Raw genomic sequence first — 27061 nt, 5'->3', positions numbered from 1 at the left:
CCCCAGACACTGGCAAGCACAGAGGTGTAACACAGGGGTCAATGTTGCAATATTGCATCTTGTGTAGTATTTTTGTGTGTTTGTGTGTGTGTGTAGTGCCTGTGTGTGTAGTGTGTTTGCCTGTGTGTTAGTATGTGTGTGTAGTGCCTGTGTGTGTAGTGTGTTTGTGCCTGTGTGTAGTGTGTTTGTGCCTGTTTGTGTGTGTGGGTGGTGCCTGTGTGTGTGTGTGTGGAGAGAGCATGAGAAAGAAGAGAGGCCACAACTTACAGAACCAATCAGGACTCTTGAATGAGTTTAAAACGTGTCGGGTCCCGTGTGTGTTACTAATGCTTGTGCAGTGAAGTCATTCAATTGAAAGTTTGGAGTGTAATTTGAGTGTAAATTGACTGGATTAATTTCAGTTGGCTTGGATTGAGAAGAAGGAAGAAAGATTGGGTTTAGTGAGGTCAGAAACCAAGAACAGAGAGAGAGAGAGATGAGGAAAGGATGAAAGAGAAGGAGAGAGAAGAGTGATGAGGAGAGAACTTAAGAGAAGAAGTGAGGGAGGAAGCGAGAAAGGAGTGAAGAGTAAAGGATGAAAGAGAAGAAAAGAGAGGAAGAGAGGAATGAGTGATGAGAGAACTAAAGAGAAGAAGTGAGGGAGGAAGAGGAAGAGTGAAGAGTAAGGACAGGACTAGGGTCAGGAGGAGAGCAATTGGTGTTTGGCCAGAGGTCCGCTCCCTGCTGAGGAAGTCAGTTTATTGTTTCAGCTCATCTGCCATTTACAGTGTCTACACACACACACACACACACACACACACACGCACGCGCACACACACACACACACACGCACACAGTGTCTCCTCTCTCTCTCTGATTACCAGAGCTAGGTTTATTTATCCATCTCCTACATGTTGGAAAGGATGAGCAGAACAGTTCACTGGCCTTTGTTAGTTATTCATTTATTCAGTTTATTTATTTATCAAACATGTCTGAAAGGATGAGATGTGTGGTGTGCCTTTGAAAAAGGTTCACTGTCCTGTGTTGCTTAAGAACTTATGTATGTATGTATGTATGTATTTATTTATTTATTTATTTATTTATTTATCAATCAGACGTGTTTGAAAGGATGAGATGTGTGGTGTGTTGGAGAAAGGTTCACTGTCCTGTGTTGCTTATGAATTTATTTATTTATTTATTTATTTATTTATTTATTTATCAGACATGTTGGAAAGGATGAGATGTGTGGTGTGTTGGAGAAAGGGTCACTGCCAAGATCCCGGATGGTGTCAGGGCTGGAAGAACTATGGTCTTGTCTTGTCTGAGTTGCAGGGGGTGGAACTGAGTGAGAGTGTGTGTGTGTGTTGTGGGGGTGATTGGGTGTAAGTGTGTAGGGGTTGAAGTGTGTTTGTGTGTGTGGGCTTGTGTGTGCTGTGGGGGTATAGGGTTTTGTGTGTGTGTAGGGTTTGGTGTGTGTGTGTGGCGGGGGGTGTGTGTGTGTGTGTGTGTTTGTGCTGTGGGGGTGTAGGGTTTGGTGTGTGTGTGTGTGTGTGCTGTGTGGGTGTAGGGTTTGGTGTGTGGCGGGTGTGTGTGTATGTGCTGTGGGGGTGTAGGGTTTGGTGTGTGTGTGTGTGTGTGTGTGTGGGGGGTGTCCAGGGTTGAAGTATGTTCATGTGTTGATGTGTGTTGTGGGGGCGTCTTCTCTGGGAGAGCGAGATTGGAACCAGATGGCACAGCATGTTTGAGTTGCGAAAGCGGCACCAGATATGAAGATGTTTGACCAGCATGTTAACTGCAAGCCAAGCTTATACAGTCCTTTGGGATCTCTGAGTGAGAGCGTGAGAGAGAGATATTGTGTGTGTGTGTGTTGGATTCCTGCAGCCTGTATGAATTCTCATAGGTCTTCATGTGAGGAAATGTAAAGAAATCTGACCCAACCCAGGGGGTAATGGGTGCAGGTGTTTCATGTTTCACTAATTTAAACATTCTCTGTGCTGTGCTGCACGTGTGTGTGTGTGTGTGTGTGCGTGTTTTGGGGTAACCAGGGGCCTCTTTGCCTCCTCAGATTATAGATGACTCCATGAAGACGTAGGCTAACTCGTACACACATTACAGTTCCTTTTCATGAAGAACTCACACACACACACATTACAGTTCCTTTTCATGAAGAACTCACACACACACATACACATTACAGTGCCTTTTCGTAAAGAACTCACACACACACACACATTACAGTGCCTTTTCATGAAGAACTCACACACACACACATTACAGTGCCTTTTCATGAAGAACTCACACACACATTTCATGAAGAACTCACACACACATTACAGTGCCTTTTCATGAAGAACTCACACACACATTACAGTGCCTTTTCATGAAGAACTCACACACACATTACAGTTCCTTTTCATGAAGAACTCACACACACACACATTACAGTGCCTTTTCATGAAGAACTCACACACACACATACACATTACAGTGCCTTTTCATGAAGAACTCACACACACATTACAGTTCCTTTTCATGAAGAACTCACACACACATTACAGTGCCTTTTCATGAAGAACTCACACACACATTACAGTGCCTTTTCATGAAGAACTCACACACACACACATTACAGTGCCTTTTCATGAAGAACTCACACACACACACATTACAGTGCCTTTTCATGAAGAACTCACACACACATTACAGTGCCTTTTCATGAAGAACTCACACACACATTACAGTGCCTTTTCATGAAGAACTCACACACACATTACAGTGCCTTTTCATGAAGAACTCACACACACATTACAGTGCCTTTTCATGAAGAACTCACACACACACATTACAGTGCCTTTTCATGAAGAACTCACACACACATTACAGTGCCTTTTCATGAAGAACTCACACACACATTACAGTGCCTTTTCATGAAGAACTCACACACACATTACAGTGCCTTTTCATGAAGAACTCACACACACATTACAGTGCCTTTTCATGAAGAACTCACACACACACATTACAGTGCCTTTTCATGAAGAACTCACACACACACATACACATTACAGTGCCTTTTCATGAAGAACTCACACACACACATTACAGTGCCTTTTCATGAAGAACTCACACACACATTACAGTGCCTTTTCATGAAGAACTCACACACACACATTACAGTTCCTTTTCATGAAGAACTCACACACACACACACACATTACAGTTCCTTTTCATGAAGAACTCACACACACACATACACATTACAGTGCCTTTTCGTAAAGAACTCACACACACACACACATTACAGTGCCTTTTCATGAAGAACTCACACACACACACATTACAGTGCCTTTTCATGAAGAACTCACACACACACACATTACAGTGCCTTTTCATGAAGAACTCACACACACACATACACATTACAGTGCCTTTTCATGAAGAACTCACACACACACATACACATTACAGTGCCTTTTCATGAAGAACTCACACACACATTACAGTTCCTTTTCATGAAGAACTCACACACACACATTACAGTGCCTTTTCATGAAGAACTCACACACACATTACAGTGCCTTTTCATGAAGAACTCACACACACATACATACAGTTCCTTTTCATGGAAGAACACACACACACACATTACAGTTCCTTTTCATGAAGAACTCACACACACATACACATTACAGTGCCTTTTCAGAAAGAACTCACACACACACACACATTACAGTGCCTTTTCATGAGAACTCCCACACACACACACAGTGCCTTTCATGAAGAACTCACAATACTGCCTTTTTTTCGTGAGTGCAAGTGTTAAACACAAGTATTAGGGTGCGGTGGCTGTCACGTCTGTGGATAGTGGATCCACCTCTACTAGAGGTGTGTGTGTGTGTGTGTGTGTGTGTGTGTGTGTGTGTGTGTGTGTGTGTGTGTGTGTGTATGTGTATGTGAGAGCTGTCTTATAAACAGCAGGGAGGTCACAGGGAGGCCTCTTTGCCTCTTCACAAGGTCAAGGTGTGTGTGTGTGTGTGTGAGAGCATTCGCCTTTATGTTTCTGCATGTGTGTGTGTGTGCGTGCGAGCGATAGGGGAGCTGGGCGGCCTCCTGGCCTCTTCACATAATGTGTGTGTGTGTGTGTGTGTTTTAAATGCAGGGTAATAACCGTGCAGTCAAAGTTTGTGTTGGATGAAGGATTTATTCGTTAGAAGTTATATGTTTATAATTGTGTTTTTAAATATATTTTTGCAGCCTTTTTGCCTTTATTTAGATTGGACAGTGAAGCGGGACAGTTTATAATAATAGTTTTGTTTGTTTACGGTGTGTGTGTGTGTGTGTGTGTGTGTGTGTGTGTGTGGGTGTGTGTGTGTGTTTGCATGTGCTTTTGCAGGGTGACTCTGGCCTTCACTGGAGTGGGTCTGCTCGTGGTTCTCACCAGTGTCGTGGGGCTCCTTCCCAACAGCCGGTGAGTCCAGGCCAACGTCCATTTAAACAGATGCAGCAGAGAAGGGCACACCAACAGTAATCAGCACAGCAGCATGTTTAATTAAATAATGTTGTTTCATTTTGTTTGTGTGTATGTATCTTGTTTGTTTGTATTTATTTGTGATTGTGTGCGTGTGTTTGGTTCGTATGTATTTGTGATTATGTGTATGTTTGTATATCTGTGATTGTGTGTGTGTGTTTGGTTTGTATGTAATTGTGATTGTATGTGTGTGTGTTTGGTTTGTATGTATTTGTGATTGTGTGTGTGTGTGTGTGTGTATTTGGTTTGTATGTATATGTGATTGTGTGTGTGTGTGTTTGGTTTATATGTATTTGTGATTGTGTGTGTGTCATTCATACACAGCATGAAGAGCTATCTCAGTGAGAAGGTTCACCTGATGTGTTATCGGATCTGTGTGAGGGCTCTAACTGCCATCATCACTTACCATGACAGGTGAGCAGACATGCAGACACACACACACACACACCACACACACATACACACACACACACACACACACACACACACACACATAGACACACACACATAGACACAGAAACAGAAACAGAAAGTGTGATTTACTCAGTGTCCTTGTTTAAAATGAGCACAGTTACATCATCCAGGGTTCCCATGGGTCATGGAATTTCTGGAATATCAGGGAGTCATGGAAATTCCGTTTTTCTGTCAGGCAAAGTCTGGGAAAAGTCATGGAATTTGTACATTTGACTTTGAGTGGGAACCTTGATCATCATTTCATTCTCCACTTTGTTTACATCAGTATAGAGTAGATTCTCAAACATCTCTGCTCCACATATCGGCGTAACTCCATCGCCAGCAGATAGAATAATCCTCTGTAACGGATGAGCTAATCTGAAGATCTAACCCACTACCCCCTCATATGATATGAGCCAACACTCCATATACCTCCATCACATCTCTGCTATCTACCCAGCATCACTCAACAACACTCAACAGTCTGAGCCATGCCACCATAACTCCAGGAGTCAGCTCCTTACACACACACACACACACACACACACACACACACACACACAAAACACATGCACACAATGCTGAACTCACTCAACCCCCCAAATAGGTAGCAGATCTTTGTCTTGATGCCCATTGCTTCTAAACATTCACCCCCACACACACACACACACTCTCACACTCACACTCACACACACATGACACACTATGTCACAATCCTCTCAGACATCAGGGCGCCAGGCTGAAGCCTGCAACTTTGCTCTGTAATATCTCAGCACTGATTAAGACCAGGTTCCTAACCCAATAATACACACTTTACCCAATAATACTTTTTGCCAAATTCGGTTGCTAATTACTCCTTGTGGACTTGAAGCTGTCTGCTCAGAGAACAGTCTCAGCTCTGTAAAAAGGAAACTCGACACAGGGCCTCGGACTGAGCCATCTTTATTCCAGCCAGTCGTTAGTGTTTCTTCAGCAGCAGAGAAAGCAGAAAGCAGGGTTGGCAAATGTATCTCATCCATTGAAATGATCGCTTACTTTGTCCGTGTCACATGCACCAATACAATAGTTGTAGTTGCAATAACAACTAGTTGGATTAGCTTTTGAGCTCAAAAGAGCAGCCTATCTCCAAGATGGAGAACTACAGTTTGAATTGGAGTCTAATGACCTTTGACCCCTGGCAGTGAGAACAAGCCGAGGAATGGAGGCATCTGTGTGGCCAACCACACTTCTCCCATCGATGTCATCATTTTGGCAAAGCGGCTTGGCTGCTGCCAATGAATAATGGTTAATATTGGGGTACAATTGATTATTACAATTTGTCCATAATCTGTCATTTTTTGCAATATGATCCTGAATATTGACTTTTCACAGCTGTACAGATTTTTGTAAAATCTGACTGCATTGATTTATACTGGCTACCACCAAACCAATGAAGGATTGATAGACAAGCAAATTCAAATGCAACCACAGATTTGTCTGGGGTCGCTATAGCGAGCACTGATTATGGCTACTCCTGACTTTGTTGATTATGGCTACTCCTGACTCCTGACTGTGTTGATTATAGCTACTCCTGACTCCTGACTGTGTTGATTATGGCTACTCCTGACTGTGTTGATTATGGCTACTCCTGACTGTGTTAATTATGGCTACTCCTGACTGTGTTAATTATGGCTACTCCTGACTATTGATTATGGCTACTCCTGACTGTATTGTTCTTGAGTGTGAGTGTTCTCTAACCTTTTCTGCAGGTTGGCCAGGTGCACGGTGGCCTGATCGGGATCATCCAGAGAGCCATGGTCAAGGCTTGTCCTCATGTTTGGTTTGAGCGCTCCGAAGTTAAAGACCGCCACCTGGTGGCCAAAAGGTAACACTACAACATGCATGGAAATTTCACAACCTGTTTTGTTGGAGCCAAAAGACCATTTGTCAAATAAAAATGTCCTCTTTGGCCACCTCATAGAACAGGCAATCACATTTCCTGATTGAGTAATATTAGATTAGTGAATGATTTAGTGCTAATTGACCGATGTGCGAGCATCGTCACCTTATATTCTGGCAGTGAGGAGAAGATGGCACTCATGCACGAGTGGGAAAACCACAGTTTACGGAAAAATCCCAGAGCCGTAAGATGTTGTTAATGGGGAAAATATGTCTCATGTGTCAGTGCTGAGGAAGAGCTACATCCTGGAGCGGTAAGAAATGTGTTTTGTCTCCAAACACAGATCACTGACCCAGCATGCACTTCTTCTCTCGGCCTGTCTCTCCTCTGTTCCCTCTCAGGCTGAGTGACCACGTAGCAGACAAGACCAAGCTGCCCATCCTCATCTTCCCAGAGGGTGAGTAGCCCCGGGCAGGCCCGCACTCCCCCCAGAGCTCCTTAGCCAAGGCCACAGCTGAACACAGCCGCCAGAACACATGACCAGAATCTGCCCCCATCTGGTAGATTCAGGCCATTACAATATCTGAGACCGGGATCTTGTATGACAATGCCTGAGACCTGAGAGGTATACTACGAAGTGAGGTTACTGGCTTACCCAGGTAACCTTGGGAGAAACCACTGATCTCAAACTAACGTCACTTCATAATCAGTACATGCAGTAGCAGCCCAAGACTCTGGAACTGCCTCCCCCTCCACATCCGTGCAGCCCAGTCTCTAAATATTTTTAATTCCCTTTTAAAGACCCACCTCTTTTCACTTGCCTTTGATTAGTGTCTCCTTTTTATGTGCCAGTGCATAGTGTCCCCTGGCTACCTTTTGGTATATTCTCTCTTTTTACATTATTTTAACTCCTTCAGTCATTGTCTTGTTGCCCTTTTCATTTTTTCCCCCTTCTGCCTAAGGTCATTCTTTTGTTTATTGCACTTAGCACTTTATTGTGAAGCACTTTGGTGCGGCTCAGCCGTCTGTAAATGTGCTATAGAAATACAATTTGACTTGACTTGATGCACTAAAGCACTCTTTTAGAGATCAGCGGTTTCTCTCGAACTAACCTCACTTTGCCTGGCAGTTCATGCCAGAATCAAGGTGGTTCATCAGTGGCATCTCGGGTCCAGCTGTGGTGTGATGGGTTGGAAGGGCAGACACAGGGCAGTGTGTTCTCGTAGTGTGACGGGCAGGGCAGTGTGTTCTCGTAGTGTGACGTTGATCTCCTTCACCTCTCGTCTCGGCAGGCACCTGCATCAACAACACCTCCGTCATGATGTTCAAGAAGGGCAGCTTTGAGATCAACTGTGTCGTCTACCCAGTGGCCATCAAGGTGAGGGCGTCGAGAGGCCACCATTCAAGAGGGGTATCACTGAAATCACTCATCCCTGGGTTCACTGGTGTTACAGAAATATGTGTGTGTGTGTATATGTGGTGTTGTGGAGCAACAGTGACATCACAGACTGACAATTGGTGAACTCTGGGTTCATTTCCCACCGTCGTGATGTTCCGCGCCTTGATTTTGCCCGTCGTTTGGATAAAAACGTCTGCTAAATATCAGTGAACTTTAAATGTAACCTTATATATACAGTATAATGGCTATCAGAACAATCAAACATGAATTGGTCCATGAATAGCTTAGCCTCTCTACTACACATCGTCTCTGTCTCCCCAACTCTTTTATTCACTTTCTCTTACTTTTTCACCCTTATTCTGTCTCGCTCCCCCACTTCAACCCTTCTGCCTCTTTCTCTCTGTTTCCATCTCTCTCTCTCTCTCTCTCTCTCTCTCTCACTCTCACCCCTCACTACCTTCCTGCTGTCCTGTAGTATGACCCTCGTTTCGGGGATGCCTTCTGGAACAGCAGTAAATTTGGGATGGTAAACTACCTCCTGCACATGATGAGCAGCTGGGCTATAGTCTGCAGCGTGTGGTACCTGCCCCCCATGAGGAGAGAGGTAACACTCACACATACACACACTCTCACTCTCTAGCTCTGTCTCTCTATCTGTCTGTCTCTTTGTCTCTCTCTCTCTCTCTTTTTTCCCTTCCCCCCCTCTCTCTCATATGTATATATGTATATGTGTGTATATATATATATATATATATATATATATATATATATATATATATGTATATGTATATATAACATAGACACACATGCAGTATACACACATGCACAAACAAGCATAAGTGTTTACCCTATATAAACACAGCTGTTACCGTCTGTTGTGCTGTCCTATCCTGTCCTCACTGTGCAGTTAGAAACTGTCAGTGCTCCCTCTGTTGTCATTCCTGTTCCTGTGTGCTGTTACTCTGTGCTGCTAGTTTAGCACTGTGTGCTGTTCCTTTGTATGCTGCTAATTTAGCACTGTGTGCCCTTCCTCTGTGCTGCTAAGTTAGTTTAGCGCTGTGTGCTGTTCCTCTGTGCTGCTAGTTTAGCACTGTGTGCTGTTTCTCTCTGTGCTGCTAGTTTAGCACTGTGTGCTGTTCCTCTGTGCTGCTAGGTTAGCACTGTGTGCTGTTCCTCTGTGCTGCTAGTTTAGCACTGTGTGCTGTTCCTCTGTGCTGCTAGGTTAGCGCTGTGTGCTGTTCCTCTGTGTTGCTAGTTTAGCACTGTGTGCTGTTCCTCTGTGCTGTTCCTCTGTGCTGCTAGTTTACCACTGTGTGCTGTTCCTCTGTGCTGTTCCTCTGTGCTGCTAGTTTAGCACTGTGTGCTGTTCTTCTGTGCTGCTAGGTTAGCACTGTGTGCTGTTCCTCTGTGCTGTTAGTGTAGTTTACCACCCCGAAATCTCCTCTCAACAGGAAGGGGAGGATGCAGCTCAGTTTGCCAACCGGGTCAAAGCGGCCATTGCCAGGAAGGGTGGACTGGTGGACCTGCTCTGGTAAGTGCACCATCAAAAGGCCTTTTCACATGAAACACACTAATGCATCAGAGGAAAAAACACTGAATCACACTCAGTCTTCCATAAGGCTAAAATCAGAGATGTTGTATATTCACATGTTCTGAGAGTGAACCTCCACTCTGTGTGTGTGTGTGTGTGTATTGCAGGGATGGCGGTCTGAAGAGGCAGAAGGTGAAGGAAGCTTACCGGGAAGAGCAGCAGAAGCTCTACAGCAAAGTGCTGGTCGGCGTCCAGGAAGAACGCGGCTGTGCCTGCCACCAGGGTGGCGCTATGGAGGAGCAGCAGTGTCAATGTGATCACAGCGAACCTGAAGAGGATCATCAATGCCTATATGAGCATGACAGCTCAGCAGAGCACCATGGACATTCAACTGGCACCATGGAAGAAAATGGGCACTATTGTGACCACGTTGGCATTGTTGAGGCTGATGGACAAGATGGTGACCAGGGTGCCGCTGTTGAGGTGGATGGACACCATGGTGACCAGACTGACACTGTTGAGGTGGATGGACACCATGGTGACCAGACTGGCACTGTTGAGGTGGATGGACACCATGGTGACCAGACTGGCACTGTTGAGGTGGATGGACACCATGGTGACCAGACTGGCAATGTTGAGGTAGATGAACACCATGGTAACCAGACTGGCCAGATGGGCTGGCACTGGCACTGTTGAGGTGGATGGGTACCATGGTGACCCAGACTGGCACTGTTGACTGTTGAGGTGGATGGGCACCATGGTGACCAGACTGACACTGTTGAGGTGGATGGGCACCATGGTGACCAGACTGACACTGTTGAGGTGGATGGACACCATGGTGACCAGACTGGCACTGTTGAGGTGGATGGGCACCATGGTGACCAGACTGGCACTGTTGAGGTGGATGGGCACCATGGTGACCAGACTGACACTGTTGAGGTGGATGGGCACCATGGTGACCAGACTGACACTGTTGAGGTGGATGGGCACCATGGTGACCAGACTGGCACTGTTGAGGTGGATGGGCACCATGGTGACCAGACTGGCACTGTTGAGGTGGATGGACACCATGGTGACCAGACTGGCACTGTTGAGGTGGATGGACACCATGGTGACCAGACTGGCACTGTTGAGGTGGATGGACACCATGGTGACCAGACTGGCACTGTTGAGGTGGATGGACACCATGGTGACCAGACTGACACTGTTGAGGTGGATGGACACCATGGTGACCAGACTGGCACTGTTGAGGTGGATGGACACCATGGTGACCAGACTGGCAATGTTGAGGTAGATGAACACCATGGTAACCAGACTGGCACTGTTGAGGTGGATGGGCACCATGGTGACCAGACTGGCAATGTTGAGGTAGATGAACACCATGGTAACCAGACTGGCACTGTTGAGGTGGATGGGCACCATGGTGACCAGACTGGCACTGTTGAGGTGGATGGGCACCATGGTGACCAGACTGACACTGTTGAGGTGGATGGACACCATGGTGACCAGACTGGCACTGTTGAGGTGGATGGACACCATGGTGACCAGACTGGCACTGTTGAGGTGGATGGACACCATGGTGACCAGACTGGCAATGTTGAGGTAGATGAACACCATGGTAACCAGACTGGCACTGTTGAGGTGGATGGACACCATGGTGACCAGACTGACACTGTTGAGGTGGATGGACACCATGGTGACCAGACTGACACTGTTGAGGTGGATGGACACCATGGTGACCAGACTGGCACTGTTGAGGTGGATGGACACCATGGTGACCAGACTGGCACTGTTGAGGTGGATGGACACCATGGTGACCAGACTGGCACTGTTGAGGTGGATGGACACCATGGTGACCAGACTGGCAATGTTGAGGTAGATGAACACCATGGTAACCAGACTGGCACTGTTGAGGTGGATGGGCACCATGGTGACCAGACTGACACTGTTGAGGTGGATGGACACCATGGTGACCAGACTGGCACTGTTGAGGTGGATGGACACCGTGATCACAGCGAACCTGAAGAGGATCATCAATGCCTATGAGCATGACAGCTCAGCTGAGCACCATGGACATTCCAGCTGGCACCGCCGGAAGAAAATGGCACTATTGTGACCCGCGTTGGCATTGATGGGGGCTGATGAGACCACCATGGTGACCAGGGTGCGCTGTTGAGGTGGATGGACACCATGGGTGACCAGACTGGCACTGTTGAGGTGGATGGACACCATGGTGACCAGACTGGCACTGTTGAGGTGGATGGACACCATGGTGACCAGACTGGCAATGTTGAGGTAGATGAACACCATGGTAACCAGACTGGCACTGTTGAGGTGGATGGGCACCATGGTGACCAGACTGGCACTGTTGAAATGGATAGGCATTCTTATGACCACTCTGGCACTATGCAGAACCATAGGCACCTCTGTGATCAGACTGGCAGTGTTGACGATGATGATGGTAGTGGCCAGTCCTGCGATCTGACTGGCAGCGCGCAGGACGGTGGGCACTTGCGTAAACGGACTGGCATCCTGAAGGATCCTGGGTGCTCCTGAGACAGCCAGCGGGCACTGAGGCTGCCACTGTGCCAATGACTTTAATGCCACCGGACTGGGGCCTGCACCCCCAGGAGTACAGGGGGACCCACAGTGAGCCTGGCCTAGAACGAAGCCCCTAGACTGGGCACCGCTGTGGGATGTGCCCTCACCAAGAGACTGGAGCCTGCTGGAGCTCTGTCTCTCTGCTGTCTTAAGTTCCCACGGGTCTCCTGATTGCATTAGAAGGAGTTTTTTTGATTGTTTGTTTAGGGTTTATTATTATTATAATTATTATTATTATTATTATTTTTTGCACACTTTGCACGACAAGCACAGGCATTAGTTGATTTTATTGAAGTTGTTCTGTAACATTTCAACTAAAGAATTCATTTTATTTTCTGATGTTTGATTTTATTTGGCTACTTTTGTTTACAGTTGTTGAGGTTTTCAGTTCTGCATGTTCAGGAGCAGAAGGGTGAGATTGGGAAAAAGGGGTGTGCTCAGTACACAGAGAGGGAAAGAAAGAAAGGGAGATATGAAAGAATGAATGAAGGAGGGCAGAAAGAGATGACAAAGATTACTTGGCCAGTCGAGCTCAGAGTTGACCTTTGATACACAGTATCTGCTGTAATGTGCAGGGTTTGTTTTTGTTTTGTTTTTAAATAAAAAACACCTTGTGTGCTCTTTTTAATTCTGTATTTGTGTGTCTTAGACATTTGCTGCAGTTGTTTTTTTAAACCTCTTTTTATTGAAAAAGCATTGATAGTACAGCGGCTAAGGCCAGATTTTTACCTGAATCGTTCAGTTTTCGCAGAAAGCACCAAACTTGGTACAGGTATAGTACTACCTCTAGTGATCAAAAATTAAAATGGACCCCAACACATAGCGTCCCCTAGTGGCCCCTATCTTGATTTCAAATATGGCCACCAAAATATGCCCTTTTTTATACATTTATAATGCTATGCTGCTTTTAACACATAATGTAACATGTCTATAGCCATCTTTCAGCATTATGAAATACATTATGAGGCAATCATGCATAATTAAAATGGCAAACATGTTGGATTTTAAGGAAGTAGCCATACATTCTGACACTGAGTCAAAAACTGGGGCGCGTTTAGGCTATGTGTGAAGTTTCGACTGTGTGACTAAACCCTGCACTTGTCTGGGCTCAATCTAATTTTCCCCATAGAGGCTGGCATGCTAGCAAGGAGGCTAAAACCCATGGATGCTAGCGTCTGTCAAGTCTCTTAAAGAAACATATGCTTAGCCTAGAAATCTAGACACACCCTAGCGGCAGCAAATTACATTTGCTGCCAGGGCTAGTCTAGCAACTCTCCATTGGCTTGTGAGCTCGAAAAATTAAACTTCTATCAGGCCAATCAAATGCGTGTATATAGAGTCGTTAGGGCGGGCTTAACATAATGATTGATAGCAGAGTTGCAACGGTTTGGCTTGAATTCCCTGCTACTTGAAAACAAAGAAGATGGATGTTGCTGTTGGTGAACAGTGTGACAGCAAGTTTGAACTAGCCAACTAGCTCCGCTGGTGGGAAAACGCATGGGACTCATAGCGCTGTCCTATTGCGTGCAGAGGGAATTTGAAAGACAACCGATTATCCCGCCCCTCGCGCTGAGCACTGCGAACGGTGAGTGCCCAGACCCTACATTTTAATGTGGGTCTGGCTCGTCAGGCTAACATATGCTGCCTTTTGGGAAATTAGCTATTTTGTATTCTATCCTAGAGTTAGATAAATTAGTACATACACCCAGTCATAGTTAGATAAATTAGTACATAGCCCAGTCCAACACATCCTGTTAGCCTAATTCAATTGAGGTGGGTGGGTCTAATTCCCATATGCTAAAGTTTCTTTTAAGGCTTATAGTGATTGTTTGAAAAGGTCTATTTTGTTTTATTGTAGTTTAACATTTTGTATCCCATAAAATTATTGTTTGTTAATGAAGCTAATTTAAATACTTAATACCTTATGGGTTTAGCTCCCTCCTGACACATTAGGGCTCATGCTAGTCAGTAAACCAGCACTTGCTAGTGCATTCAGCACCCAGTCCAGGGTGTGCTTTGTGGTGGAAACACCAAAAGCTGAAGACAGGTAAAGTTGAGTATCGTCCACATAGTAGTGATAATCAAATTCATGGGAGCGAATGGTCTCACCCAAAGAAGTGTGTAAATAGAGAAAAGTAGGGGCCCTAATAATGATCCCTGAGGCACACCTGTGGTGAGGTCATGTGCCCTTTAAGGTAGGATTTAAACCAGTCAAGGGCTTTTCTAGACATCCCAGTTCAGATAGTGTAGAAAGGAGAATGTCATGGTTAACAGTATCGAAGGCTGCAGATAAGTCTAGTAGAATGAATACTAATGACTTAGCAACTTAGATGAGGACTTAGCTACTCTCAATGCTTCGGTCACAGACAGAAAAGCAGTTTCAGTAGAATGACTCTTGAAAACAGACTGCATAGGGTCTAGCAGGTTGTTCTGATATAGTAAGTCCAAGACTTGCTTGAAGACCACTTTCTCCAAAAAGTTTGACAAGAAAGGAAGAAGGGAGATAGGTCTGTAAAAACAGGAATGGTTTTAGAGGTGGTGGCAAATGATACATTTTCCATCTTTATCCTCCTTGACTGGTTTTTCACTAGTTTTACATTTGGCTAGGGTCAGTGTCACTACTGGTAGCATAAGCCAGTACCTAGAGCCTACAAACGTTGCACAGGTAGTCCAACTCCTCCAGAATGTGGCGGAAGGTATTGATACCATTGACTGTCCCCTCACACTCCCCTCACAAAATTATATTTTGGTCCATCCAACACCGCCAGGTTGCACCACAGACTGTCAAGGAGCTCAGTGATGGCCATGTCCACATCTGGGACACCATCCACCGTTTCATTAGGAGCATGCCCCATTTCCATCAAGCATGTTGGGGCCATACGAACTACTGAGTACCATCATGAGTTGCTGCGCTGAAATTCAAGCAAAATGGACTTGCACGTCATTTTTTCTACTTAGATTTTCGGGGGGTCTTTGAATTCAGTCCTCTGTGGATTGATAATTTTCATTCCCAAATAACGAAGTGGCATCCTTTTGTTCCTAACATATTCCAGTCCATATCAGTTTGAATCCTACCTCACAGGATGCTCGTTTAACGCATCATGGCTTGTACAGCTGTCCGCACCTCACCATCCCACCACAGGGGTCCCCCAGGGCTCAGTACTGGGCCCCCTTCTCTTTGCTCTCCACACTACTTCATTGGGACAGATTATCCATTCACACACCTTCTCATACCACTGCTATGCAGATGACACACAGCTTTATCTTTTCTTTCCACCTGATAGATAGATAGATAGATACTTTATTGATCCTCAAGGGGAAATTCAAGAAATCTGATGACCCCTTGGTCTCGACACGGACCTCGGATTGCCTCTCAGACATATCTACATGGATGAAGGCACACCACCTCCAGCTAAACCTCTCAAAAACCAAACTGCTGGTCCTCCCAGCTAAACCTACTGCTCCCACCTACTCGAATGCCCTCATACGGGCATATATGCTACCCCCGACCGTTGCGCTCTTCAGACAAACATCGTCCAGCTCTGCCACCGGTACGCTCAGGTCAATCCAAACTTTTTTCATCTGTTGTTCCTCGTTGGTAGAACGCGCTACCAGTTCCTACTAGAGCAGGGACATCCCTCTCCATCTTCAAAAAACTCCTGAAGACCCAGCTCTTCAGAGAATATCTCCTCTCGTAGCACTACTTACAACTAGCTAATTCTAGCACTTACCACCTGACTTGACTGTATAAAAACAGCACTCACTGATGCACTTTTCCCTATTGTACTCTACCTTTTTGAATTGTTTTAAATTGTTCTAGAATTGTTGAGAGAAATTGTTGTTTACCAGGTTGTAAATTGCTTTGGCTAAAAATGCGTTAGCCAAATGTAATGTAATGTAATGAAGATATCCAGCATGATGTTTTTTCCCCATTGAGATATGATGTGTTTTATTTTTTAAAGTGTATAATTTTTTTAGCAGTGTATAGTCAGAAGTAAGGTTTGCTCAGAAAGAGAAGGTGGTTGAATAAGAATTTATTGATGTAGGTAGTTACTTCAATTAACCAAGATATAGAATAATTGGCTTATTTTCTTACACAGTGGCCATATTGGAATCTTACCAGATTATACTTGATGCCTCGTATATTATTGAAGTTGTCATGCGATAAAATGACTGTTCAAACTTTGAAATTGTTTTTGAATGATATTTCTATCATCAATAACAATAGAGATGGTCTATATTTTCACATTTGGTATCCGCCATATTGGATTTCAAAATGGCCAACATCAAGTTTGTTTGGAAATCATGTCAATAGCTTCCTTGACCCTAAAAATTGAGTGTGAACTTTTTTGAGAGTGAAGACTTTTTTTATCCTGTTTAATTTTGAAGTTGTATCAACAATTCTATTAAGAATGGTAGGCATATTTGAATTCAAGATGGCGGCCACTAGGGGGCACTATATGTTAGGGTCCAAAATTTTTGATCACTAGGGGTAGTAGTATAACTGTGCCAAGTTTCATGCTTTCTTCAAAAACTGAACGATTCCGGTGCTTAGCCGCTGTACTATGATTACAAATGGACAAATCAGCAAAGTTGCATGCTTCAGTTCGCCTTTGTCCAGTGAATTACATGTGATTCTGGTAGTCTTCCATCCATTATCATAATTGGTTGCACTCCACATGTTAGATTTCTGTGGAATGCTTTAGAAGCTCCTCCTTGAGTCCATGATCAGGATGTGACGAGTCCTTTACAATACTTTGGGTCCTGGTACATAGTCTTTTCTTGTAGGTCTCCTGCAGGGTAGGGAGAGGTGCTCTGATGGTACGTTCGGCAGATCGCACCACTCTGTAGGGCACTGCAGTCACGGGCTGTACAGTTCCCATACCAAGAGATTATGCTACTTGTCAGGACACTCTCCACAGCTGAGGAGTAAAAGGCCTTCAAGATGGGTGCTGATACTTTGAACTTCCTAAGCTGACGTAGGAAGTACAGTCTTTGCCAAGATTTCCTCAGTGTGTGCTGGATGCTTTAAGATGCTTTAGGAGGTGCATTCAGATGCTTCAGGAAGGAGTGTTAGTGCTATGAAGCCAGAGGTGGCAAACAGAAGCAACATTTGTGGTGACTTCCTTGCTGCTTGCCATGGTTGTTTACATGGGACAGCCGTGGCCTACTGGTTAGCGCTTCGACTTGTGACCGGAGGGTTGCTGGTTCGAACCCTGTATCCCATCCATATTGGAGTGGGTGAAACGCAAACAGGCGTATCCCACCCATATTTTAGTGGGTGAAACGCAGAGGCCTGCTCGTATCCCACCCATATTGGAGTGGGTGAAACGCAGACAGGCCTGCTCGTATCCCACCCATATTGGAGTGGGTGAAACGCAGACAGGCCTGCTCGTATCCCACCCATATTGAAGTGGAGTGAATCTCCAGTGCTTGGGTGTGTGCATGAGTGCAGCCCTTAATTCACCTCTGTGCCTGCGAGGGGAGCTATGTGTGTGTGTGTGTGTGTGTGTGTGTGTGTGTGTGCATGTTTACACTCATGCTCTCTCTACATGGTGTGGAGACGCAGAGGCATCCGGAAATCTCCAGGAGGGAAAGTGTGTGTGTGTGTGTGTGTGACTCCAACAGTCTTGTTGGTGCACAGGGAATAAATGAATAACAAAGAAAGCGTCAAGGGCAACATGTAAAGAATTGCATGATTGTGTGTGTTGCACAGATATGGGCCTTTCAATGTCTAAACGTGTGTGTGTGTGTGTGTTTCTCTATTTGTGTATCCCTTTGTGTGGGTGTAAAAAAGGAGCCGATAATTTCCTTGGGCTGTTCCCACTCCTATCAGCAGATATTGTAGATTGCACTTGGCTTTCCCAACATTTACACAAGTCATTTACAATATGTAGCACACAAAGGCCTAAGCTCCTAACCAGGGTGGGACCTTGTCATTTAACACCCAACATACATCACGTCAGTCCAACGCGGCTATTACGCAGAAATGATTTGTGGCGATGCATATCTACATTCACAAGTAGGGCAGCATTGATAAAGAGGGGGAAAAAGCTCCTTTGTTTGACATCATCTGAAGCAATAGACAAATTTCATGCAAGAGCAAGATCACTTTTTAATGAGTCTTTCTAGTCCGTAAATTGTTTTACCAACATACATACACAAACACACAGGAGGAACAGTATTAACATGACTGATTGCTGTCCAGGGCTGTGTGTGTGTGTGTGTGTGTGTGTGAGGAATGTGTTTTCCTTTCCGTCCATCGTACCACTACCCATACACACACGACAGAATGGGTCATTGTTAAGGGTGTCACGATTTCGATTTTATATCGAAATCGATCGATCTCGAACTTCGAACTGAAAAGTAGAATCGACGATGCAGCCACACCCCCAATGTCACATCCAGCATGTATGCCAAGACGCACAAATGCACACGCACGTGCTGAACTGCAGCATCAACACTCCTCTAATTTTAGGCTGCAGCCAGTTAAAATATAATATACACATCAACCTACCGAAATCAAAGCCCCTCTTGTTACTTTGAAATCACCGGTGTGGAAGTATTCGTTCATTCACGTCAATTAAAACTAACTTAGTCTACTCAACTTAGCAAGTGAAAAGATGATCTCGTTACAGTACAAAGTTTCTTTAAGGCTTAAAATGCACATTGATAAGTACATATTCCATGAACACTAACCTTGGGTCTCTTCGGAGTGTGCTGAAACGATCAAATTATCATTCTGTGTTGTTTCATTTCACTATGTTCACGTCTCTGTTTTAGCCTAATGTTGGTTCTGTTTACATTACAACCTCTCAGTTGGAACGGTTTCAAAATAAAAAGCAGTTTCAAAAGCCCCCCCGAAACAGAAAAGGAAAAGGCCAAAAAGAGTAAATAACATATAAGGAATGCATTAGTACTAATATTAAAAATTGTGACTTTAAAATCGAAAATTGCATCGAATCGAGGATTTGGAGAATCGTGACACCCCTAGTCATTGTAGTAGATAAATCATGTCTTCTACCTAGTGCTGCGATTATTTTGAACAAATTAAAACCTCTGTCTCTCTTTGCTTGCATCTTTATGAAAAGACATAAATGAACTGAGTGTTCCTGTTCCTGTGACCCATTCTGAGAGGCCTATGAGGAGAGATTTTTGACAAAAAAATGAAGAATGTGTTGGATTAGAATTTCCAACCAGGCCTTTACCCAAAGTGTATTCAACCCTGCAGAATGCCAGAAGTCTGATGTCATGAGCAGAGGTGTAAAAGTCCGGCTTCAGAAAGTGAAAGTCCTGCCATGTATTGGTTCTACCTGTGCTCCTAACACAGGTGATTTCACTAATCTACCTTGCTTATGAGTAAAATCAGCTGATTAAGTGAATGGTTGGAACAAAAAATGTGGCAGGACTGTTACTTTCTGAAGCTGGACTTTTACACCTCTGGTCATGAGTGGGAGATTTAGGGTCAGGAGTATTGCGAGTCTTCTTTCATGGCATCCTTTCCAGATAGCATCAGGTCGACTTGGCTGTGTGAGAGATCTGTGTGCACAGTCAGGTCAGTGGCGGCCATTTGCAGAGCTGACCGTTGGACCAATGGAGACCTGAGACTCCTTACATGACGCTGCAGTAACCTTTGAACCCGGTCGTCGTCGCTGTTGGGGTCCAGTGGCTTGTAGTAGTCCGCATCCATTGGAGATCCGTCCTGAACGGGTTTGACCCGTGCTTTCCCCGGTTCTGACCCGAACGCCTTTCTCCACTTAGTCCGGCGGTTCTGGAACCACACCTGTTCATGAGGATACAAAGTGGATCTTAAAAGTGCTATAAGCGATGCAGGGTAACGTTACTTCTGTTCGTGACCTCGAGAAATAGAGATCTATGTAAAAAAAAAATGACAGAGTGGAAGACAGAGAAAACAAGAGAGTGGTAAAGTAGAGAGAGAGAAAGATGGACATAGAGTGAGAGAGAAGGAAAGATAGACAGAGAGATAGAGAGTGAGAGAAAGATGGACAGAGGTAGAGAGTGAGAGAAAGATGGACAGGGAAGTAGAGAAACTGAAATAATTTCTATTCGGGCACGTTTGATTGTAGATTTAACACACTGAGACGAACTGTCCTGTTGCTTTATGTTGCCTCATGTCCTTCTACACCCTCTGAGGAAATCTAGCTCATCTAGGCTACTCTAAAATTCAATGGCTCCTTATTTTCCATTAAAACATACAGTACATGAAATGGAAAACATACTGAAGCAAATGAGTAGGAAATATACAGTAGTCATTGACAGGGTTGGAAATATACAGTAGCAAAGTTAGGACAGGATTAGAAATGATGTTCAAACTGTTTTCCTTATTTGATTCCTCCATTTGCTTTTCTATTCTCTGGTAAACACACATTTGTATCTGAGCCCAAACTTCTGATCAGCAGTGTACATGAACCAGGAAACAAGCTTGAGATTGACATACGATGTTAAAGACTTACTGGTGTAGATAACATTGAGTGATTGTGACAGTAAAAGATAGACACTATGCAATCTTGTCCCTACAGCCCGTGGTCACATGAGCTCACCTTCACCTGAGAGTCCGTCATGTGGAGAGAGAGTGCCAGCCGCTGTTTCTCCACGGAGGACAGGTACTTGTTCTTTTCGAACGCCTTCTCCAGGACGAATATCTGGTAGCCACTGAAGGTAGGTCTGCTGTGCTTCCTCTGGTGGGGTTTCCTGTCTGGCCCTGAAACACAGAACACCACAGTTCACCTCTCCTCTCTATGGGATATCAACAGGGGCGCAGGAGGCACGGGGGACGTGGGGGATATGTCCCACACAGTGCTGAAGAGACAGCCGTTGTCCCCCTCACTTTTGATAAGGAAAAAAAACCTTATAGGTACGCTAAATAAATAATAACATATAGGATTTAATGCTAACTGTAAAACTCCCCATTAACAGCATCACATCACTAACCACAGCCATCTACAGTACTGTAAGACTGCACAATCTCATGTTGGATATCTGAAGCCAGTTTGTCTACTAACAATCATAAAATAATCCAGGCTACTTGCTTAGCATAAATCATTTATCATCATCTTTATTTGAGGCAGGCTGGTATTCGAGGTAGGCTTTAGACATGCATTTCGTTTGGAGCGGCATGCATACCCGTAGGCTATCAAAAGCATTTTCAGTTTGGTTTGGGATTTAATGTACTTTTGGACTGTTTGATTATATTGCTAAATGTTGGGACTGATGGGCACTGAAATCTGGAAGATATTTGATGGTTCACTGTTAAGTTTCATGCAGTTGAAAAAGTGTCGGGATTTCCACTGCTGTTTATTGCGAGACAAGGCAGCCCTTCATTGAATAGGGGTTGTGCTGTAATGGAAACCTTTTTGCGTAGCCAAGTAGCCTACATTGAGTTATTGTTTAATTATTCATGATTTAGTATTTTTGTTTTAAATAAAATTAAGAGGCTGGAATGCCTTGAGTCTTAACAATTGAGTTTAAATGTAGTAGGCTTCAGCCTCTGGCAATTAGCTTCGAAAGGGCGGCAAGAGAATGAGCTTGAGAACATGTGTTGGAGACCCATGGTAGGAAAACTACTTTTCTTTGCCAACCGTAGGCTATTAATCCAACCAACATAAGACAATACAATACAACATCTAATAAAATATTAAGAAGAGGTTATTTCATTGACTTAAATCGAACAATGTCTTCTAGTGGACTGATGGCAATTGTTACCCCATCTTGTATGGGAACCTGCCTGTATTTGTCCTGCTATAAATAGAATCAATCCCGGGCATAATTTGAGGATTTATGGTAGCCTAGTGCTCAACTCCTCCTGCTCAACATGACGTTAGCTGTTATGTTTATGATAACAAACTCAACTAGCCTACTTATCAACTCGTTTTCACTAGCCTAACTATAAAATACAAGTCTATCAACGTTTTTGTTCTAAGACATTTATTTCAAACATAATTTCAAGACACAAATTGGATAAATATTAACTGCAAACACACAGTGGAGAGTTGATTTGGTTTATACCAGACAATTTAAGTAGGCCTAACTAGGCTATTTGATCATGTAGTCTATGTTTGGATCATAGGCATGATGATTCATTCATGGCTTCATAAAATATTAACATCCCATGTTGCTTTTTTCTACCATTAGCCCAAGTAGTGACCAGTATTCTACCATTGGCCCAAGTAGTGAAAACAATTGTTTGAAAACAATAAATGGTATTATCTTAATATTTTGGCAAGTTTAAAATATGATGGTCAAAAGTGGGCCAGAGGTGGCAATCCGATATCTGGCTCACTATGGGTTTGTGTTCACAATTTGGTCCCCCTCACTTTCAAAATATCTCCTGCGCCCCTGGATATCACTCTATCTCTATGGGATATCACTCCATTAATATGGGATATCACTGTTAAAGCTGCATCTGTCATTTTTTAATTATTCTACCTTGTGTCTTTTGTTTTCTTTTTAATTATCATGTACTTTACTTTTTAAACTATTTTTAACTATTGTCCTTTAATGCTTTTATTTTCTATTACTATTTGCTTTTCTTTATGTAAAGCTAATTGAACGACCCCTGTGTTTGAAATGTGCTATATAAATAGACTTGACTTGACTTGTAAGGAATTTGGGTTAAATTAGTGAATCAACTGCTTAAGAAAGCTAACTGGTGTTTTTTTTTTTGCAAATGCTGTGAAACACTTATATTCACACTGGGTGATACACGATGCTTAGCTTGGGAGGGGTCCTGCGTACTGCCGTAGGCTATGCCATGAAAATGAACATACTAGATTAAATAATTTATTAAAAATAACTCAAAAATAGTAAATTCATACAGTAGCATAGTGTTTGAAAGCACTTTAAAGTCAGAAAAACAGTGAAATGTTATGTATATTATTCAGAATCATCTCCCATTAAGTTTCTCACCTGACCTGTTCTTACAATGTTCTTCTAATGTTACATATATGCTTATACAGTATGCATGTAACAGTCACTGCACATATTTATAACCACTGCACATATTTATACTTAATTTATATTTCTGTAAACCATACCACCTTCTTAACTGTATACTACTGTCTACACTAATATAATATATATTATACTGTTTATGCACCACCTGTCTATACTGTGTGTATATCACATTGCACTTTTCTGCTATTTTGCAAACTGCATTTAGTTGTCTTTTTTTGTACTTGCACTCTGCACTGACAATAAAGTTGAATCTAATCTAATCTAATATGTGCTTATAGGATCCCATCACCATGTTACTGAGTAGAGTAGAGAGGTTTTGGTGCAGAGCTGCACATACCTTCTTTCTGCTGTGCTTCTGTCCTCAGCCCCACAGTGTCATGCGTATTCCTCCCCTGGGTCCTAAAGTCCCCCTGCCTGAGGCCAGCGCCACAGGGTCGTGAGACTCCCTGGAGACTTGAGGCGCTTGTGTCAGCGCGGGTACCGAACGCTGACGGGGAACCGAGTCCAGGCAGTGCTGGACAGGAGCCTGGCCATAGAAACGCAGTGCCGACATGGGTGAGGATGCCACTGCCCACGGACCAGTGCCCGTCATCCTGCACTCGGGCCTTGTAGAGGCAGCTGGCAGACACTGGTGGAGGAGGGCACAGGTGCTGGCGCTGGTAGTTCCCCTGGGAGAGGACGTCTCTGTGGCCTCCCGAGAGGAACGATGCAGGAACAGGGTGATCCATCCCACCCGTCTCAGAGCGCGGCCATATCAGCGCCACCACCGCTGCGCTCCCTGGAGGTGTTAGAAAGGTGCCCCGGCTCTGAATCCCTCTATAGTCGTGTCTGAACAGCTGTGTGTGCCTGCGCCTGTGCCTGTCTCAGTCAGCAGCTCCCATCTGCATGTATGTTTATCAACGTCTCGTCCAGTGTAGTCTTCCTGTAGTGCGGACGCAGCCGTGCGAGGATGCCTGACCGTCCAGACTTCTCTGATTTATGGGTTTCCTGCTGCTGACTGACAGCGACACAAAGGGCATGGTTGGCTCCGCCCATACTCACTCACACATACACACACACACACCTTGCGTTTTATCTCCAGCCCAGATAACGGCACCTGACCTGGGCCTGAATCGGACCGGATCTGAGCCAGAACCAGGCAGTGCCATTCGGGGCGGTGCCACCTGTGCCCATGTGGGCATCACTCTGCTTGGACGCTTGCCAACTGGGAGAAAAGGAAGCCAAAAGGAACACAGTTGTTGCACCACACATTCTGTTTGCTCCCAGCTCCTTCCTGTTCTAGTCATGTTAACAATCAATACAGGAAACATGTTCACTGTCAGCGGTTATAATTCAATTCAAACAGCTCCTACCTTTAATTATTTCAGATATGGCTGCATGTGAAGCAGACATAAACACCACAGAAATAACAGACATACCTGCATGTGTCTGTGTGTCTGTCAACACAAGTTTTGCTGTTTTATTTATTTCTGGCGAAGGCCAATCAGTCGTGTACATCTTGTCCAGATGTTGCTGGGTGGAGTCTCTAACCTCACTGTAAGCTCCATATCTCCCTTGTCCAGTGCTGGAGGCCAGGGGTCTTTTGGGGGGGGGGGGGGGCTACACAGCTCGCATGGTGAGCTAGGTCTGTTTGGGGAGCACTCAAAGCTTCCATCAGTCCACGACTGCACGGGTCTAGGGTCATCTCAGATCGTGTTTCTGGCACTCGGTTTCAGTGTCCAGCGGGTCCATTGGCTACTGCATGGCAGTATCACTGGGCCTGATTGGGCCTCCGCCATGGGGCTTCAGAGTGAGAGGAGGAAGGGACTTCAGAGGACCCCTCACCATCACCAAGGTAACGACTGCTCTAGCCTGGTAAAGCTAATAGGGGCCTTCGCTTACCTGCGGACCCATCACTATCACCAAGGTAACAACTGCTCTAGCCTGGTAAAGCTAATAAAGGCCTACGCTTACCTGCGGATCCCTCACATCACAAAGGTGCAGAAACACCTGTTTTAAACCGCTAAAGGAAACTCCTCTATGTAATCCACTATGTGCCCTTAGCCACCAGTAGAACCAAGAAGAAAAAACATGTAATAGTAGAAAAAAACAGATGGATTTTAGTTGTTTAAGTACCGGTAGTTTGTTTTACATCATCTTGATGTCATCTTGAAATTCACATTTTGGAGAGGTCAGTATCATGCAATGGAGACCATAAAAGGGCTTCTATTGGCTTAAATTATTGTTGACACTTTGAGGGGGTGTTTTAAACCTTCATGAGTAACACACACACACACACACACACACACACACACACACGCTGTGTCTCCAGGTGCATGAGGACTCTAAGGCGGCGCTGTCTGGCCTGAGGCCAGGTGACGTGATCGTGGAGGTGAATGGAGAAGCCACAGCCACTCTGCTGAACATGGAGGCACAGGGAAAAATCCGGAACTCCACACATCACCTCAGACTTCTAATAGACAGGTACTTCCCTCAAGGCACACACACACACACACACACACACACACCCATTCTTTGCGGATCTGATTAAACTACATTTCAGGGACCTCTGTTCAACAAGGCTATCTGTTTCTGGATAGGACTGAATGTGATTCAGTTACTGCATAAAGGCCTCATTCTTTTATTTCAAGAGAAGGAGTTTAATAGACTATGCTTTCACTGGCTCCCCTCATCTTCACTAGATTGAAAGTATATTAGATTGTATAAAAGTAGGCTTTGAGAGCTAGAAGCATTCACATAGATTAGATTTGTGTGTGGTGGGGGCACATCCTCTCCAATGAAGTAAATTACTACATGCACACACACACACACCCAAACTCCACAGTATGGACCTGAACTGACCTTGCAGAGCCTCGTGCCATCTCTAAAGTCTGACCCGAAGTGGCGCCTGTGCCCATGGTTTGCTGCACAAGTCACAGAGGGGTTCCACAGCGGGTCTCTGCACTAGATGAGGCTATTAAAGCACTCAAGCACACACTGCCCTCAGAGGAAATAGGTTCTCGGGCAGACAATCAGGCCAGACAGCCTCAGTGTCCTGACTGCATGAAGTCTTGTGTGTGTGTGTGTGGTCATGCCCCTTTCCTCATAGGACCCGGGGTTGATTGACAAGCACCAGTCACTGATGAGGCGAATGTTCCGGCACCCTGGCACCATGATTCATTTAAAAGTTCAGAGTTAAGGGGGAGAGTTTATAGTGAGTCTACAAATCAGTGAGGGGAAAGAGTGTTGATATTTTGCTGTACAGATGTCATTTGTGCATTTGTGCTGTGTATGCAAACTGGCTTTGTCTATTTTTGTCTTTGTTGTATAGACCATCCATTCCATATCCGAGCTGCACTGGACATCGCTTTAAACCAGGGTATCTGCTCCGCCAGGTCAGATCATCACATGTCCATCAATGTCCTTCTTGTAATCCTAACAGACAATATCCTTCCACACTCGACTGTGTCGACGGGTTTTTACCTATTTTTTACAGTCTATGGTTTCTATCTGTTAAATGGCTAATTGCCTGTAGTGACTTGTGAGTGAAGTGAGTTCTGCCCATGGTCTCTGATGCGTGGTAACCAGGGTTCTAAATTAACACCAGCCAACCCGCCAAATGCGGGTTAAAAATCATTTTGGTGGGTGTTAATAAAAACGTATTGCCAGTTTGGCCTGTGATGCATGAGGCATTACATGCATGATACATAAGGCTCTGTTTTCGGTCATATATCCCCG

At 44.6% G+C, this 27061-nt stretch overlaps 2 protein-coding genes across 2 annotated transcripts in view; one reads left to right on the top strand and one right to left on the bottom strand.

The window, feature by feature from the left end:
- Window positions 1–12998, top strand: part of gpat4 (glycerol-3-phosphate acyltransferase 4) — a 28240-nt gene extending 15242 nt beyond the window's left edge. The window contains 10 exon segments of the mRNA XM_048258606.1: window positions 4373–4447; window positions 4832–4921; window positions 6142–6216; window positions 6681–6824; window positions 7241–7296; window positions 8132–8217; window positions 8714–8842; window positions 9690–9769; window positions 9937–10429; window positions 12086–12998. Of these exon segments, the coding sequence (XP_048114563.1) occupies window positions 4373–4447; window positions 4832–4921; window positions 6142–6216; window positions 6681–6824; window positions 7241–7296; window positions 8132–8217; window positions 8714–8842; window positions 9690–9769; window positions 9937–10429; window positions 12086–12325 (1468 nt within the window). The 3' untranslated portion in view covers window positions 12326–12998.
- A 6305-nt stretch (window positions 12999–19303) lies between these two features.
- Window positions 19304–24149, bottom strand: LOC125304383 (homeobox protein Nkx-6.3-like). Its single transcript, XM_048258605.1, has 3 exons — window positions 23682–24149; window positions 20932–21092; window positions 19304–20153 (listed from the first exon to the last, which is right to left on the bottom strand). Exons 1-3 carry the CDS (start codon window positions 24070–24072, stop codon window positions 19836–19838), a joined length of 870 nt encoding a protein of 289 aa, XP_048114562.1. The 5' UTR covers window positions 24073–24149; the 3' UTR covers window positions 19304–19835.
- Between the last annotated feature and the right edge of the window lie 2912 nt (window positions 24150–27061).

The sequence above is a fragment of the Alosa alosa genome, chromosome 12 (assembly GCF_017589495.1).
Source record: "Alosa alosa isolate M-15738 ecotype Scorff River chromosome 12, AALO_Geno_1.1, whole genome shotgun sequence".
Lineage (NCBI taxonomy): Eukaryota > Metazoa > Chordata > Actinopteri > Clupeiformes > Clupeidae > Alosa > Alosa alosa.
The sequence above is the reverse complement of the archived record's forward strand: the minus strand, read 5'-3'. Positions and strand labels throughout refer to the sequence as shown.

Coding starts and splice junctions, on each gene's coding strand:
- LOC125304383 (XM_048258605.1), bottom strand. CDS start 24,072: ATGGATCACCCTGTTCCTGCATCGTTCCTCTCGGGAGGCCACAGAGAC. Junction 21,093..23,681: donor AGAAGCACAGCAGAAAGAAG/GTATGTGCAGCT, acceptor TCTGTGTTTCAG/GGCCAGACAGGAAACCCCAC. Junction 20,154..20,931: donor TGACGGACTCTCAGGTGAAG/GTGAGCTCATGT, acceptor CCTCATGAACAG/GTGTGGTTCCAGAACCGCCG.